Source organism: Accipiter gentilis, chromosome 31, assembly GCF_929443795.1.
Source record: "Accipiter gentilis chromosome 31, bAccGen1.1, whole genome shotgun sequence".
NCBI lineage: Eukaryota > Metazoa > Chordata > Aves > Accipitriformes > Accipitridae > Astur > Astur gentilis.
Window position 1 is genome coordinate 12222180 of NC_064910.1, and position 16729 is coordinate 12238908.

At 41.5% G+C, this 16729-nt stretch overlaps 1 protein-coding gene across 6 annotated transcripts; it reads left to right on the forward strand.

Moving 5' to 3' along the window:
• The first annotated feature begins 5119 nt into the window (after positions 1-5119).
• AKAP17A (A-kinase anchoring protein 17A) lies at positions 5120-15113 on the forward strand. Of its 6 annotated transcripts, XM_049834609.1 has the most exons (6): positions 5120-5304; positions 5559-5690; positions 6032-6774; positions 8939-9087; positions 10075-10315; positions 11741-15045. In XM_049834609.1, the coding sequence occupies exons 3-6, from the start codon at positions 6100-6102 to the stop codon at positions 12671-12673; spliced, it is 1998 nt and encodes a 665-aa protein (XP_049690566.1). In that variant the 5' UTR covers positions 5120-5304; positions 5559-5690; positions 6032-6099; the 3' UTR covers positions 12674-15045. The 6 variants fall into 6 exon arrangements, with proteins under 6 accessions (XP_049690566.1, XP_049690561.1, XP_049690563.1 ...); XM_049834604.1 differs by having other exon boundaries at positions 5559-6774; XM_049834606.1 differs by having other exon boundaries at positions 5120-5217; positions 5559-6774.
• Positions 15114-16729: the final 1616 nt, after the last annotated feature.

Genomic DNA, 16729 nt, shown 5'->3' on the forward strand with positions numbered 1-16729 from the left:
GGAAGGTTACCAGTATTAACCTGTTGCTCTTCTCTGCTTCAGAAATAGATGAAGAGATAGGCCAACAGCTCTTGCATTTCACTTCATAAATTGCTAAGAGTAATTTTGGATTTAAAAAGTGTACATAAAAACATTAGATGCTTTTATGATTGGTATCAATCTGTAACATGTAATATTGTGGAGGAAATACTTAATTTTCAAGTGTTAATTTGAATCACATTCAAATATTTCCCCCTAAATGGTTATGGAGAAAAAGTAGGAAAAACTCCTGATCTTTTAGATTTGGATTTATTTTAAGTGATAGCTATTGAAATCTGTCAGTATGTGAAAGCATCTCATGGATGCCTCTATAAAAACTGAAATAATCAGTAATGCATCTGACAGCATGTTACTACAACTATTTAAAACATACATCTTGCTAGCCAGCATAGTACAATGTGCTTTGCAACTTAAATCTAATTTTTATTTTTTATAGGTCACAGCACACTATTGTTTGACCAGACAGTTCATAAGCCAGTACCACCAGACATGCTAAATCCTCCTTGCTGAAAGAAAAAAGCAGAAATTTTGTGACATGTTTAGTGTAAAATAGATGGCAGTGGGCACAGTGCACCAAGATAAATTAGTAGAAAGGGCCTGCTCTGCGCCGCGTGCTCCTAATCTGTGCTAACGAGACCAGTTCTCTGCTATAAGGATAAGTTACGGAGATTGAAACTGTCTCTGTATATTGTCATATGGTATTGCTTTTAACAATACAACAGTTAGGCCCATGGAGAACCAGCCACAGAAGTGATGATTAATTCCAGTTAATTGAAATTGCCCCATATTAGCACACCTATTACTTCTAATGTTATGTATTCTTTCCAAGGTAGACATTCCGTCACACTCACACACTTCACTGACACACAGCATTCAGTTAGATTAAAAAACCACTTCAGGGATTAATTTTGCTTTGTGGGGAGAGGCTATTTAGAGTCTGAAAACAACATTGTAATGGCTCTTCAACAGTTATGCAATCTCTTCATCCAAGAGATTCTTCTGTGCTGCGGCCTCCACCTCCAAATACCATTCGTAAACTGCTCAACTGCACAGTGAATCATTTTGTTTTCCCTCAGTGTGAGACAATAAAGAGATGTCCCCTGTTCAGTGACAAGGGAAAACAGAAATCACATTGAAAGTAACCACAGGGCGCCACATACACTAACTCTTTCTTAAAAGATATGTATTAGGAGTATTTCTGGATATTATAGAGTAGAAAAGATTTAGATGAGCATGGGAGATGAACCATTCTCCAACAGATACAGCTAAGTTTTAAACTAAGAAGAGGTTTTCTTCTTCATTGATATGTTTTGGAGAGGAAGGAAGATGGAAGGAAAGGAAATGGAATTATACTGGGTTGCTTTATTTTATGTAAACACCCATGTAACATCTTGCATGCGTTACCACAAATGACCATTAAGGTCAAGAAAATGGTGCATTTCAGGAAAAGCAGAAGAAGTACACAGGTAAGACCATGCGTAGTTAGGAGAATTATATCCTCTTTCAAGAAAGAAAGAATGGTCTGTATTCTGGCATGAATACAAAACCTAATATCTGCTGTTTATACCTATTTTAATTGTGGTTATGAATAGATCTATTATATATATGTAGATAACAAGCGCTCCCTCTAGTGAATTTTTGTGGGATTCAGTGTTGTAACTACTGAAGGTACAGATGAGAAAGCTTATAGGCAGAAGTGGTATCTTCTACTAGACTATCTGTTGAAGTCAGAAAACAGGTACAAGCTTTTTCACGTGCTAGATTTTTTTTAAGGTCAGTAGCGCAATGTATTTGTCAGAGTTGGGGAAAGACAATGTCTTACAGTAAAAACCAGATTTACATACACTGTGGCACTTGGATACTGTCCCTTACTGATGTTTACTATGCCTGTTCATCCTTCCTCTTCCTGGTAGGTGTGATATCCTTGCTTTACTGACCTTGACGTCAGACTCTAAAACCCAAAGGGAGACATTTCATTTACTCATTTAGGTATCTCAGGACAGTGAAAAAATAGTAATAAAAATGACACATCTGCCCAACACAGAGGACTGCATTTGAGCAGAGGCACTGTTTACCCTTGCCACACTGCAGTATTGAAGCTTGATTACAGCTTTTAAAAGTTATGTAGGTTATCACTACTTCTTGCCTGTATGTTTTACAATATTATTAAATGTAATGCTTGTAACAGTTCTTTTATCAGAAAAATAGTTTATGAAAGCTGTCATGATTGTGGCTGATGTCATGGCATGGGTAACCTCAGTTCTGGCATTTTGTAACTTTTCAGAGTATTGATTTACTCTTTTAGTTCAAAAAAACCAGAATATTTATTTCTGGCACAGTCTTAAGGAGTGGGGCTGTCATTATGCACAGGATTCAAAATTTTTGCCATATGCAGTGTCTCACTGTGCTGCTACTGAAACTCTCTGGAATGTAACTAGATCTGCTTTGTGTGCTCCCAAGTGCAAGTTTGCAGGAGAAGGTGTGGCATACTATGCAGGGGCTCTCAGACTATCAAGCATGCACTATTTCAAACTGTTGTATGGTAGCAGCAGTTCCCAGTTCTGCCTTTACACTAGTACTTAACTAAACCATAAAAGAAACAGAGCAGGACCAGCAGTTACCAGCATCTGTGATGTGAAATAGCACCTCTGCACAACAGCTATGGCCTCGCTGCAGCTGCTGGATTGATGGTGACCTCCTGCGCTGGGAGTTTTCATTGATGCTTCAAAGTCATCATTTCCACAGGGTAGTTGCCACCAGCCTGCCGCTGAAGTTTACTGCAGTCTCAGTTTCTCAAGTGGTGGGAGTTTATCCAAGGTGGGACCTGGTGCCTGTTTTTAAACGCTGGAGCAGGGGCAGGAAGATGCTGTAGCGGGTGAGTCACTGGATGAGGGCAGGAGGTAGGCAGCAGCAGCAGGAACAGCTCATGGGCTAGGGATGAGCAACAGGAAATTGAGAGAGGTAGGCGAGGGCACGCAACTACAGTCCCAGTGCTGAAACTGGGGATCTCTGAGAATGTGGGACCACACGTCTGGAAGGTGGTGGTGCAGGGAACAGAGACAGGCCTTCTCCTGTGCATATGTGGCGGCTTCTGCATCCTTCACTTGCATTGAACCCACGAGGAATCTGCCGATGGTAAAGCTACAGTGAGAAGCTCTGATGTGTTATCTGCAAAACAGTGTAAGATCATTTAAGACCTGTACTTGAGGATCTGCTGGCCTATTAAATAGTTTTCCTCATCTGTACAGTGACTAAAGCAGACATAAAAAGCGAACAAGCGAACAAAATGGACAACTGCTTCCTGTGCCCACCACTGCAACTTAAACACGTTTTTTTCACTGCTGTAAACTGAGGAGCACTGCAGGATGAGAGCATATTCAAGAGATGTGCTTATGTATGCTTTAAATATTTACTGGTGAACAATTATGTAAAGACACATCAATACTTTCCATATTTATGTTTCTTTTCCCCATGCATATGGGGAGAAGAAAGGGAAATCTTTTCCCATTTAGATGCCAGTTGATTAAACAACTCCTGGATATTGAGAGCATCAATATCATCCAGTTAAAGACTCAGACCTCTGAATTCATGTGTCTGCATGCAGACAGTTACTTGTAAACTAGAAACGGGATTCAGCTTCCTGGCATAGGGACTTAAAGTCTGTCGAGATGCTCTAGGGTATTGGAGGTGTCGGCTAAGGTGCAGTAGTTTCAACCTGGGATTTAAGAAGACTCACCCACTCCTGAAGCAGCAGCTGAAAGCCAGGTGGGACCCAGACCCCACAGCCCTATGATGACACTGTGAAATGTGTTCAGCTGATTCATGTCAATATAAACAATGCTAGGGCTGCATAATAAAATGTGACCCTCACTGTATATGTAATCTTTAACCATTTTGTTGGTCCTCGTATAACCGCAGACCGGGAGGAGACAGATGATATGTATATAGTTCTTTTTGCCAGCCCAAAACCAGTTTTGTTGTTAACTGCACAGTGTTAAACAAGAGATCCTGGGGGAGAACTGAGGCATTTGGATGTGTGTTTGGCCTCAGAGATTGCAGTACTTAGGGTCTTGATCGACCATTCGTTGTATGCATTTGTTGAGGGGGAGGTGTCTGTTGTGAACTTGTTTGGGTTCTGGTGACCGAAGCTGGTGCTGTGCAAGGTGTCGGCTGTTACACAGGATGTCTGCTGTCTGGCCCGAACAGTGGGGAGCCTGGTCAGATTAAGTTTCTAGGATAACTACTGCACCCACACAACCAGGAGGTGGGGAGTCTTTTGGAAGGACACGCCTAGTATGAATATGTAACAAATGTTAAATTATAAAAGAAGCTGTTTTGTTTTTCACTGTGCGGGTCTTGGTAAAGCAGAGGCTCCCGGTGTACTGAGCGCTGTTTTCTTGCCTTTATTCATTTAATTGTAAACTTTGATTGGAATCCTGTTTGAGACTAAATTCATTTATCACAACACCAAGGGCTCAATTCAGTTGTCCAACTCACATGCGTACAGCCGTTTGGGATGCTGCAGGGTCTCCAGCAGAACCTCCAGCTGACAGCCCAGTCAGGTTTCCTGTAGGCCATGTGGCATACTGTTTATGCAACTAAATTGTGTCTTGTTGATTCCTGCCATTCTCTCACAATTACAGAGTTTGGGGTTGTTTTCAAAAAAGGCAGACACCATTGGAAATGAGTGGTCAGCAGCAGGCTGGAGGCGATCTTCCGTGGTCGTTGGTGACCTCAGACATGCCAGCGCTGTTCTACCCTCGACAGGCTGGGCTTCCATGCCCCGGCCCGTTAAAAGGAAACGGTGAAAACTACCTTGCTGGGAAACACACCTGTTGGTACGTAGCTAACCACGCTACACCGGGCACGTCTTTGCGAGAAGGCAGAAAACAAGGCCCCGCGTTCCACACACCGCCCGCCGCCATTTTGCTGTTAAGCCGCCCCTCTCCCGCCCCGCCGCTAGGCGTCGCTGTCGCACTGTGGCCATAGAGACGCCAACCATAGAGAGCGCGCCCGCCCGCCCGCCTCCTTGCCGGCCGGGGAGCGTTGCGCCAGGCGGAAGCGGAAGCGGCCCCGGCGGCGCGCGGAGGGGCAGGGTCCGGTGCGGGCCGGGGGCGGCGGACGCGGGGCCGGCGGTTGTTGCCTGTGGGACCGACCTCCCCCCCCCGCCGGCTGCCGGTGAGGAGGGCGCCGGCAGGATCCTTCTGGGGCTGAGGGGGAGGCCGGCGGGGCGCCGCTGGGCTCTGGCGGCCGGGGAAGGCGGAGGTGAGGCGGAGGCGGAGGGTGCGGGTAACCCGGCCCGGCCCGGCTCGGTCGGGAGGCCTCTTCGCGGGGTATCGCCCCGCCGCCCGAGCTCCTCCCGTCGGGGACGGCTGCCGGCTCCGGTGTGGCTCACGGCGCTCCCCCGCCTTGTGCTGCTGAGGCTGTTCCGCGCCGTTCGGAGGGAGGGAGGGCGGGGGAGGTGGGGGGGGAGAAGCTTCGGGCTGTTAAATAAAAGGGACGGTTTTGTCTCGTTGCAGGCACCTTCCAGGTCTTTCTGCTGGAGAGCGTGGGATCTGCCTCGGCGCTAGCCTACTGGGGTTTACTGGTTGTTAAGTAGACTTCAAAGCTGTGTTTCATCGCTGTGCCAGTCCCTTCCTTCCTGAGAAAGGGTAGCTGCTTTCTGAGCCATCACATACCAACTTCATGTATTCCTAAGATTGTCATCAGCTGCTTGGGTTTTTTTCTGAGGCCTTACTGAGGTTTAATTATTTATAGGCTGTAGTGGTTATAAAGTAATTTAAGATGTTTGTACTACTCGGTTTTAACTCTCTAATTGACTCTTGTATTAAGAGACATTGTTTTAACTTGGGAATGGTTAAATGGCCAAAGAATTCAATTATTTACGGATAAGGGCTATTTTATTTGACTACTGTTGGCCTGCAACTTAAACTTGCATCTTTTATTTTTTTTATCCTATGCTTTTTCTGTGTTATGGCTGCTGCAACAATAGTTCATGATACATCAGAAGCTGTAGAGCTCTGTGCTCCCTGTGGGTTATACCTTAAACCCATTACAAAAATGACCATCAGTGTGGCACTTCCTCAGCTGAAACAACCGGGAAAATCCATTTCGAACTGGGAGGTGATGGAAAGATTGAAAGGGATGGTGCAAACTCATCAGTTTTCCACTCTGCGGATTTCTAAAAGCACAATGGATTTCATCCGGTTTGAAGGAGAGGTTGAAAACAAAAGTTTGGTTAAATCTTTTCTGGCATGCCTTGATGGCAAAACAATAAAGCTGAGTGGCTTCTCTGACATTTTGAAAGTCCGTGCTGCGGAATATAAGATTGACTTTCCCACCAGACATGACTGGGACTCGTTTTTCCGTGATGCAAAAGATATGAATGAAACTTTGCCAGGTGAAAGGCCAGATACTATTCACTTAGAGGGCTTACCTTGTAAGTGGTTTGCAGCAAAGGAGTCTGGCTCGGAAAAGCCAAGTGAAGAAGTCCTTATAAAAGTGTTCAAGAAATTTGGAGAAATACGTAATGTGGACATACCCATGCTGGACCCTTACAGAGAAGAAATGACTGGCAGAAATTTTCACACTTTCAGTTTTGGAGGCCATTTAAATTTTGAAGCTTACGTTCAATATCGAGAGTACGCAGGTTTCATCAAGGCCATGAACGCCCTGCGAGGGATGAAGCTGATGTATAAAGGCGATGATGGCAAAGCAGTGGCTTGCAACATAAAGGTGAGAAACTGCAGGCTTTTTTTATGGGAACCCATGTGAAAGCCCAAGTACAACTAAATGTTATTTCCCTAGTGCTTAAAACCTACATCTCTATACTCTTGTGATGACAACAGGTGACATTAACAGCACTAATGTACTTTTATGGAACAGCCGTAATAGAATTTTTAAAGGAAAATGATGGAAGAAAAATGTGTTGTTAGACTATGTGAACAAAGTGAGTGGGGTTTTGTTGGTTTTTTTTTTTAACAAGACAGTTCTAGAAATGAGAACTGCTTGATGGAAGGACCAAGTATACAAACGTGGCCTGCTAAATAGTTCAGAAAGTAATATGTATTTATAAATCTTGTAATTTCACTTAAAATTCTAATTCAGACATATTTCACCAGAAGGCTGACTTTAAAGTGCATTGTTCTTTCTTGTGTTCACTACAAATAGAAATTTTGGGGGAGAATTTCACAGCCTCTGTATTTGGTCCTCGCATTGATAATGACATCTACCAGACAAGTGTCAGAACTGTGAAGTTTGATAGCATGTGGCCTGTATGGCCTGGGTAATACAGAGTTAATCATTAGTGTACTTCACATACAGGAAGGCCCCACAAAAATTTAAACGATAATGTTAATCTGTAGCACAGTTTCCTCTGAATGCAGGATGCTTAATTCATAATATTTGTATACTGAGTTTTCCAGATCTTTTTTTATGTAATGTCATTGTCTTAGAAAATACAGGTATGACAGGAGAAAAGTTGTCAGTCTGTTCATATGTAGTATCCATGCAAGCATGGCCTGAAGAAAACTTGCTCTGGTGTGTTTGGAGGTGGTCTGTGCATTTACATATTGATGGAGTGAAATGTTTGCGGATGTATTTCAGTATGCTCAATTCATCAAATCAGAAAGTGTAGTTCAGGAAAAAAGCTTGAGTATTCATTTGTGTAACATGGGAACATGCAAATGTTTTTTCAAGTTGTAGTTTAGTCAGTATAAGTAAAAACTGTAATCTTTTATCCTGTTATCAAAGTTTGTCAGCTGGAGCATAGAAACTGTTTGTACCTTGACCCTCAAGGTTTTCAAGGGGATGTGAAATTTTAAACTGTCACTTACATGTGGGGATCAGGGTTCCCAAATTTAGTTTGGCTGTGCAAGAGGTATCATGCCTTCCTGGCAGCTGCCTTGGGGATTGATAGGAAGAGAGAGGACTGCGTTTGTGACTGTGCTGTCAGGACAGATCTCTTTCATACAAGGTCACAATGCCTTGTCTGTTTCTACCTGTCTGTCCTTTTAACCTGTTAGTGAAACATCATTTTACATAGAGCCTGGGTGAATTAAACTGCAGAGTATGTGCACCTTGTTCTCTGCCCCATGGCTCATGAGGATGGGCCTGCAGGAATGTATTACAGACCCTTGCCTGCCTGCACACAGGTTGTATCTAGAGTGGGAGATGAGGACACCATCTGCTGTGATGTGATGTCTGCTGCTGCCTTGTTCCTGGTGTGCAGCTGGATATGGCCAAGGTGTGCTCATATGTCCTGGAAGCTGAGTGTTTTCCCCGGTCTCATTGCTCACGTGTGTGTAACTTCCTTTTCTCTTCTGTTCCCAGTCTCAAACTTGGAGCTTCAGCCCAGTATATCTCAATTTGGGAATCTTGGTGTTGGTGGGGAGGCACTTGCTTAAACCAGGTGCTAATATTGTAGAACTGTTTCTTCTGCTGAACTTAACAATCATGGTTTTAGACAGAAAGGGAGGTCTTTAGGTAGGCCCATTTCTACCTAGTGCTGTACAGTCTTTAATAGCGTATGTGAGTTGAAGGAGTTCTTTATGTTCCTGTTCTGACAGGTTGAAGACACTGGACAGCCAGGGCCTAAACCATACTAGGGTTTACTTTTGGATGTCAGACACACACAAAAGCGTAAACTGGTGCCTGATTGTGCTAGTGTGCAGGCATTTCGTTTCTAGTTAACTGGTTATAGCACTCTGATGCTTGCTCTGGGCACATAGAGAGGTTCACTTTGTTTTGAAAAAGGTTTTATAATTTTTATTGTACTTACACTGCAGTTTGGATACCTTTGTGCTACATTAAAATTGTTGGGGATTATGTAGGTTGTAGGGGATTTTTTTTTTTTTTATTTGTGTCTACTTAAAACTGTTTTCAATTGTATCCTGTAAAGGTTTCTTTTGACTCAACAAAACACCTCAGTGATGCATCAATTAAGAAACGTCAGCTTGAAAGGCAAAAGCTTCAGGAGCTTGAAAAACAGAGAGAAGAACAAAAACGTAAAGAGAAGGAAGCAGAGGAAAAACAAAAAGAGGAAGAAAGGTATTTATCACTTCTTAGTTATATTTTTTAACAATCAGACATAACAAAACAGTAGTTGCTCCTTCATATCAGCATCCATAGATAGAAAGTAACTGAACACAAGTTTCCTTTCAAAGTTCTACTCCTGTAGCTAAAGTGAAGCACTTAAAACAGTGAAAATATTGTGGTCCTTTTATGGAAATGAGGTTCAGGGATTATGAGACTTGGAGAAGAGTATTTTGCTCCCTGACCACCCCCTTCCCCCCCCCCCCCCCCGCCTTTTTTTTTTCCTTGAACTGTGATTTCAAGAGCTGGGAACTTACATGGTGTGTAGTCATTCTGATGGAAAAATGTGTATTGTAAATGGAGAATAGAAAATACCGCACTAATTGTACTACTAAGTGACTTTGGTATTATAAAGCTCATTTGTTCTTAACATCAGTATTTTTCCAGGAAAGGTGTGGGATACAAGTATATCTTAACAGTGACATTTTAAGAAAATGTACAGGGGTGCAAATATCATAAGACAGCTCTTCAGAATATAAACACAAATGAAGCAAATTGTTTCCGAGGTTGTATGGTGTCCATTTGCCTTGATGTGTATAAATTCTCATTGCTTAATGTTTAGATATTAAACAGTTTCTGAAACTGTAAGGTTATTTAGATTATCACTAATGCTTATGTTCTCTTCAGAATACTAAATCTGCAAAATACTTAATTTCCTAAAAATTGTGCCATTAGACACCTGATCTTGGAAACCCTTAGCCTTTTACATAAGCTACCATTTTGTCCTAATGACTGAAATAAAAACCACCAGCCCCAGATGATTGTTTGCTATCACAAGTAACGGTTAAAATGTTCACTGTTTTCTACTTCTGTTTTTTTAGTAATCACCAAGACTTATTTAGAAAAAAATTTACTCAAAATACAAAACATATTTTGGCATAGGGCAGGAGTCTAAAATTGTAACTGCCCTAGATAAGGTAAAAATATTAATCTCTGTTTTAGGAAGCAAAGAGAGCTTGAAGAATATGAGAGAGAGAGAAAAAGAGAAGAAAAGTTGCGCAAGAGAGAACAGAAGCAGAAAGATCGTGAAGTTCGACGAAACAAAAAGCAACTTGAAAAGCTTCAAGCTGAAGAACAGAAGAAACTGCAAGAGAAGATAAAGTTAGAAGAAAGGAAGCTCCTGTTAGCTCAGAGAAATCTTCAGTCCATTAGACTAATTGCAGAACTGCTAAGCAGGGCAAAGGTAACCTTAATATTTATTTCAGAAGCTAATGAAGAGCCCAGAAGAACAAAGCCTTTTACTGACTTGAGAGGGGGTGGGGAGCATTGTTCATTAAACAACAGATTTAATACCTCTCCAGATTCTATTCCTTAGACCAAAAATTCTAAAAAGTGCAATGAAACAGTATTTCTGCCTTGATAAAATATGCACATGTAGATATATGGAAGAGTGAACCCAAACCTGTAGTCCTGAATAGCATTTTTTACCTAACTAATTGGTAGGCTTGCTCTTGAAGGCCAGTGAAAGAACATATAAGCATGATAAAGTGAACTAAATACAGAGGATAAGGTGCAAGACTCCTAATTTCTAATTCCAGTTTTGATGCTGTTTCCCATTTGGCTTTCAGCAGTTCCATTAACTATACTTTGCAGTTTCAGAGAATGGGCTTTCATTATTTGATGTTTGAAAATGTGCAGAATTATTTTTGTTTAGGAAAGGTACTGTCAGCTAAGGTTTTGAATGTTAGAGCCTGTCTCTCTAACAGTATTGTTATTTTTCACTAGAACAGGATGTCATTTGCTTAAGACTTGGATAAAGTCATGTTAGGGTGTAATGTAATTTATGTTAAGTATTCTCTGTAGAAATGAAAAACTGTGGCAAAGCGTAGCTTTTGTTTTGTTTTTTCCTTGATGCCAGTGTACCTCAGGAGTGAACTCATACAGTTTTATGTAGTCAGTTACATGCTAGGAGAAGGGAGAAATACTTCTTGCAGGCTTTGTAACTTTGCAGCTGTGCAATAGAAGGGTTGTCTGATAAAACAGAGCAGTGTGTTTCTTTCACTCCCAGAATTTTGATGTGTACACTAAGCTGTTTGGGTCAGAATAAAAAAAAGAAGTTTGAACTTTCTTTTTCAGCATCATGAGTTTCTACAGTGGTTGACAAAGTGAGAATCAGTTTCTACATAATATGTGTGTGTTTATTTGCCCTTTTTTTTATGGACTCATTGTAAAGTCATCTATGAACCACAAAGAGAAATTAATGTTTTAAATTTGACTGAAACCTTCAAGTGATTACCCTGATAAATGTATTTTAATACTTCAAATTTCATGTGTTCTAGCTTGTGTGTTAATGCTTATCATATTTAGGAGCCATAAAGACCAAACTTTGGTTTTGCCTTGTGAAACAGTTAGGAAAAATTAACACTCAGAAGAGTTTGTGGACTAATATTAACGTTTCCCCTTACAACAGTTGTGTGTTAGTGGTTTTTTTTGTTTGGTTTTGATTTTTTTCTCTTTAAGTGGAAAACAACTGTTTTATTTTGGGATCGTTAACTTCTGTTTGTTAGAGTTTATTTTCTTGCTTTTGTGTTATGGTATAGCTTGGAAGCATGAGCAGGTCTGTAAATGTTTTTTGTTTACTCTTACGTTCCCTTTGACTATCTTTCAGACAGTAAAGCTTTTGGAGCAAGAACATAATGAAGAAAAGATTCGTCTTCAGCAGCTAGAGGAGAGACGAAGGCTCCAGGAGGCTGAACTCAAACGTGTGGAAGAGGAAAAAGAGAGAGCACTAGGGTTGCAGAGAAAAGAAAAGGAACTGCGGGAGAAACTACTGAACAATCTTCTGAGTAAGAAAATGGATGCAGTTAATCAAAACAAAGAAGAAACTGAAGCATCTCAGTCTGATGTGCCGAAAACCCCTAGTGGTGTTCCACACACCGTGTCATCCAGCTGCATCACTTCTACCTCGGGACAGGCTGTTACAGGCAAACTGGCTCCCGGCTCTCAAAGAGAAGTAGCATCCACTGAGAACATAAACACTCAATGCAAGTACTTGAATGGTAACATTCATGACAAAGTTCATGTCAAAGAAGGTCAGAAACTTCATACGACAAACTCCGAGAGGTGTTCTGAGAAAAGAAATTCAGGGGTACTCTCATGTGTTCCTACCGATAACCAGCAGCAGAAGAGCCTCTCCAGCTACGACCAGAATACCTGTAGAAAGGACTCACACTGTGAGCAGGGCAAACGTAGCACAGAGCCAAGGAGAAGAAAGAGCCGTTCATGTAGCAGCATAAACACTGATGAGAGTAAGGGTAAACGGGAGAGGAGCAGACATAGAAGAGATGCGAGTTATCAGGATGAAAAGCGCAGGAAAGAAAGGAGATATTATAGACACTCTAGCAGAAGTTACAGTCCTCGACGAAGCCATAGTCCTCGTCGAAGAAGTGTAAGCCCCAGACGCTCACGTTACAGAAGAACTCGCAGTAGTGAACGTAAACGAGACAGAAGAGAAAGAAGTCATAGTCGCAGAAGTGCGAGCAGGAGACGAAGGCACCGGAGGAGATCACTGAGTAAGCAAAGGAGTACTTGGAGTGGGTAGTGGAGGCCTTGGCTCCTTGGAAAGGCTGTGGTTGGACAAAAGGGCCAGAAAGTTGTAAAGGAGACCTCATCGGTGTGACTGCTATAGAAAACATGTTTGTTTCAACCAATGCTTAACTTGCATCTAGTCCCCGAAATCAAGAAAATAGCTGCCTGATTTTTTTGATGTTCCTTCGTGCTTGTCTCTTTCTAGGTTTCTACCACAATGTAGGTATAACCCACCTGTGCTTGTGCTCGAGTTCCTACAGTGCTAAAAGCCAACCTGTTTTCTTGATTTTCAGTTTTCTAAACCTTAATTTTAGTCGATTTAGTTTTTATCTCTGTATCACCAAATTTGGCTTGAGAAGTACATGGGTGCCAGTTATAGGAACTCCAGACATGACAAGCTATTACATACAGATTTGATTTAAAAAGCTTTCTGGTGCATTCAATGAAATCACACTTAACAAAGTAGAGTTTTTGCTGATTGAGATGGATAGCAGGGCTTTCATATAGTTCTTAAAACTGACTATAAAGATATGCAGGATATCTTTTAAACTGCTATGATTCCTTCAAATGTCTGTATGGTGCCAAACTTTGTGGCCCAAATTATTCTGACTTGTAATGCTGTTTGCATAATACTACTTTCCATGTAAGAGAGGCACACTGACGTAGGAAGTAAGAAGCAGTGGTAGAATGATTGAGGAGTTGTTCTGTTATTTTGTTGACATATTTGGCTTTGTAATTACTTCAGGTGGCGTAGAGCCACTTGAAGCGTTTTTTCAGGTACATACAGAGCTAGCCATTGTCTTTTGAAAAAGGGGCCTTCTTGCTAAATTATTTTTACTTGTGGTGTTGGAACGTAAGGCTGCAGTGTCTCTTGTTAAATCCATTTAAGAATACTTTTGCTTCTAAAATGCAGCTCAGGAATATTAAAAGCTATAACATTACAGTGAAAGAGTTTATTTTGCCTTTTTATGGTAAAATTAAAAAGAAAACTGTTTCCAGTGAACTGAAGTTGCTGTTTTCGTATGTCAGTGTATTAAAATCTGCAGAAGTGTTGTATGAGAACCCATTTGTTGGAAAAAATCACTCAACACATTTGAATAATGAAGCTCAGCCACTCTTCTTGATGGTCCTGTTACATACAGCTGTGTCAACTGTTAATTCAGCGGGATGCATGCTCTTTATCTACAGCCTTCAGATGCCATTTTCCTCACACTGATGCATCAAATCAAAGGGCATCCCTTTCCTGAAGTGCCTGAGGAGCACATTTGTACTGCAGCTCAGCTGGATCTGTGGCTGGCTGAGTTTGTCTGCGTTGCTTTCAGTGAATCTATGTGGGGTTTGTTTCTTACTAGACCATGCTGCTGAAATCTTTGTAGTAACTAGCTGTGGAAGGAAAAGGTAGACATTCTTTTTGTATTCCTGGCAATTCATGTTTTCAAAGATCTCCAATTAATTATGTTACTTCTCAAGTTTTTGTGACTTCTCTTGTGAGTTTCACCACTGTCCTGGGGGCTGAGAGCTAGGCTCATTTATCTAATCACCTCAACACCACCACTCTCTTGAATTTGGAGCAGTTGCTTTCTGTGGAGAGTTCATTTTTCTGCTATCTTTGTTAAAATGTTAAAAGCCTATCTACCTGAAGATGAGTTCATCTTTAGTAATGATTTAGCCAAAATCCAGTCCAATGCTGGTTGCAAGTATTTGATAAGGCTGGTGGGATGCCTGTTTCTAAATGCATGCAATTCTGCTTAGCCTGCTCTTAAATAGTGACACACTGTCCATGGTAACATCACTTTTTTTAAAAAGTGTATTCTGTCTGCAGTTCTGTGAGAAGTTTAACTAATGGCTGACAGCACCAGTGTCTTTGAGCTCAGGATTAGATTCTTACTAGTATCTCTGCAGTATATTTCTACTGTGTATTTCCACTGGGATTGATATGTTGAGTGGGGGTCTTGATGATGTACTGTGTAAGTAATTGGGGAGATGCTAGTTTATAATGCTACTTTCAGGAAGTCATCAAGCTATGAATGCAGTGTAATTGCCAAGAGTGGAAGCAGTTAAAGCAGTGGCAGTCACCAAAAAGTGTTGGAGTCATACTGGAAGAATCCAACAGATACTGTTAGTTGGTACAAAAAAAGACTGTGCTTGATAGGGTTGTTTTCTCCAGAGAAGGTGCCGAGAGCAGGTTTCATATCCCACCCTGAAATTATTAAATTCCATAAGCTCCCCTGATGTTTAGGGCAATTTCGGAGGCCAGAGAAGATAATTGTCAGAAGGATGTTCGGCTGTAAGGCTTTGATAATCAGTGAGCTTAACGCACCTATCCAGCACTGGTTTCATACAATGTCCTAAAAGTGCAGTAACATAAAGTAACAAAGGTGTTTATAGTGCTTGTATTATTTCCTCTTTTCACAGCAGCTTCAGGAAGAAAAGCCTGAAAGTGCTTTTGATGCTACTTGCAAATGCTTACTTTCCAAAATGCAGAGGGAATGTGGAAGAAGTCCTCTTTCAGTCAGCCAGCTGAACCCAATCAAAACTTCTTAAAACTCCAAGTACCTAAAGTTGCCCAGTAACTGCTCGGTGCCCAGTTCAATCTAGTCTAACACTTAGCAGTATTGTTACTTCAGGTATGTGTTTTGCACCCAAGCTCTCCAAAATGTTTTCAGTGCTGAATCGTCTGAAATGGGTATTTCGTCATGTGTCTTTGTACTAGGTCTGGCTGTGATGGAGTTAATTTTGTTCATAGCTGCCAATATGGTGCTGTGTTTTGGATTTGTGACAAATGGCGTTGATAACACACCAGTGCTTTACCTATTGCAGAGCAGTGCTTGTACAGTGTCAAGGCCTTCTCCATTTCCCATTTTGTGCACGCCCTCCTGAATGGGTAAGCTGAGGTTGGGAGAGGACACAGTTGGGACAACCGACCCCAGCTGATCAAAGGGATATCCTGTGCCATATAACATGCTCAACAATAAAAATGGGGGCTTTTGTCTTTCCAAGGTAGCCATTGCTCCAAGACTGGCTGGGCATCAGTTTGCTTGTGGTCTTCATTGATGATGGGCTGAAGGAAACCTGAAAAGAGTTGAAACTGTAATCTTTTAATAAGGTAACAAATATAAATTGTGCCATGCCCAATACCATTTATTCAGGTTTTTATTATGGCTGAGGTGTGTGCTTCTACTAGTGCAAAAACCTCGCTGGTGCAATAACTTAAAGAATATAACTTCTCATAGTAAACAATTGCTCTTTCTTCTGTATTGATTATAAAGTCAGTACATTTCTACCAAGCGTCTTTTAGGGGTCTTAGTGTGCCGTGCTTTCCCGTCGCGACAATCTAGGAGAAACGACACATCGCCAGGGACTCGCCCTGGGGAGAAACAGACCAACACAGATACTGTGGATCAAGCGATTTCTCCATTTAATTGCTGCGTAACACTTGGTTATATACCACAACCATGTGCAAGCCATCTACTGATTGGTTAACGTGTGCTGTTCATGCGCCTAAAGCAATAGTTTGATTGGATAAGGTCTTCTGATCACGCGAATGATTCCTCCTGTCTGTGTCTTGCCTGGTGTCCTGCTTGAAGTCACGTAGGCCCAACTTGTTCAGCTTTTTATGCTTATTTCATCAAACTTTGTAGCAACAGTTAGCCTTCGCTGCGTCCTTGAGGCCTGCTGCTTGCAGAGGCCTCTGGCTCACAGATTGAACAGTCCCATTGTGTCTCTTGTTCACTATGTGTCTATTCTAATTATCCCACATTAGTGTTTCAAATGAAAGAATCTAGGATACCAGCAAGCTTTATAATGGCTTCTAGAAGCTGAAGTACCGGAGTTACTGATATTTTTCCCTACTCTGGAAGAATGTTGTGATGCTGATTGCTTAAATCTTACCTGATTGCTTGGATTTGCAAGACTGGAGCAGGAGCTGTCTAACTTGTCAAACTTTGATCAACAAACTTTGGTCTAATTAATGAAGGAGTTCCAATAATCCACACTCCTATTCTTGTTTAATTATTAAATTCACAGTGCTTAAATCACACTGTAGTCACAAGCTCTGATATAAATGTTA

Bases quoted from the DNA above. Each gene is read 5' to 3' on its own strand.
- AKAP17A (XM_049834604.1), top strand. From the start codon at position 6,013: ATGGCTGCTGCAACAATAGTTCATGATACATCAGAAGCTGTAGAGCTC. The intron at 6,775-8,938 runs GTGAGAAACTGC...TATCCTGTAAAG, and splicing joins CAGTGGCTTGCAACATAAAG to GTTTCTTTTGACTCAACAAA. The intron at 10,316-11,740 runs GTAACCTTAATA...ACTATCTTTCAG, and splicing joins AACTGCTAAGCAGGGCAAAG to ACAGTAAAGCTTTTGGAGCA.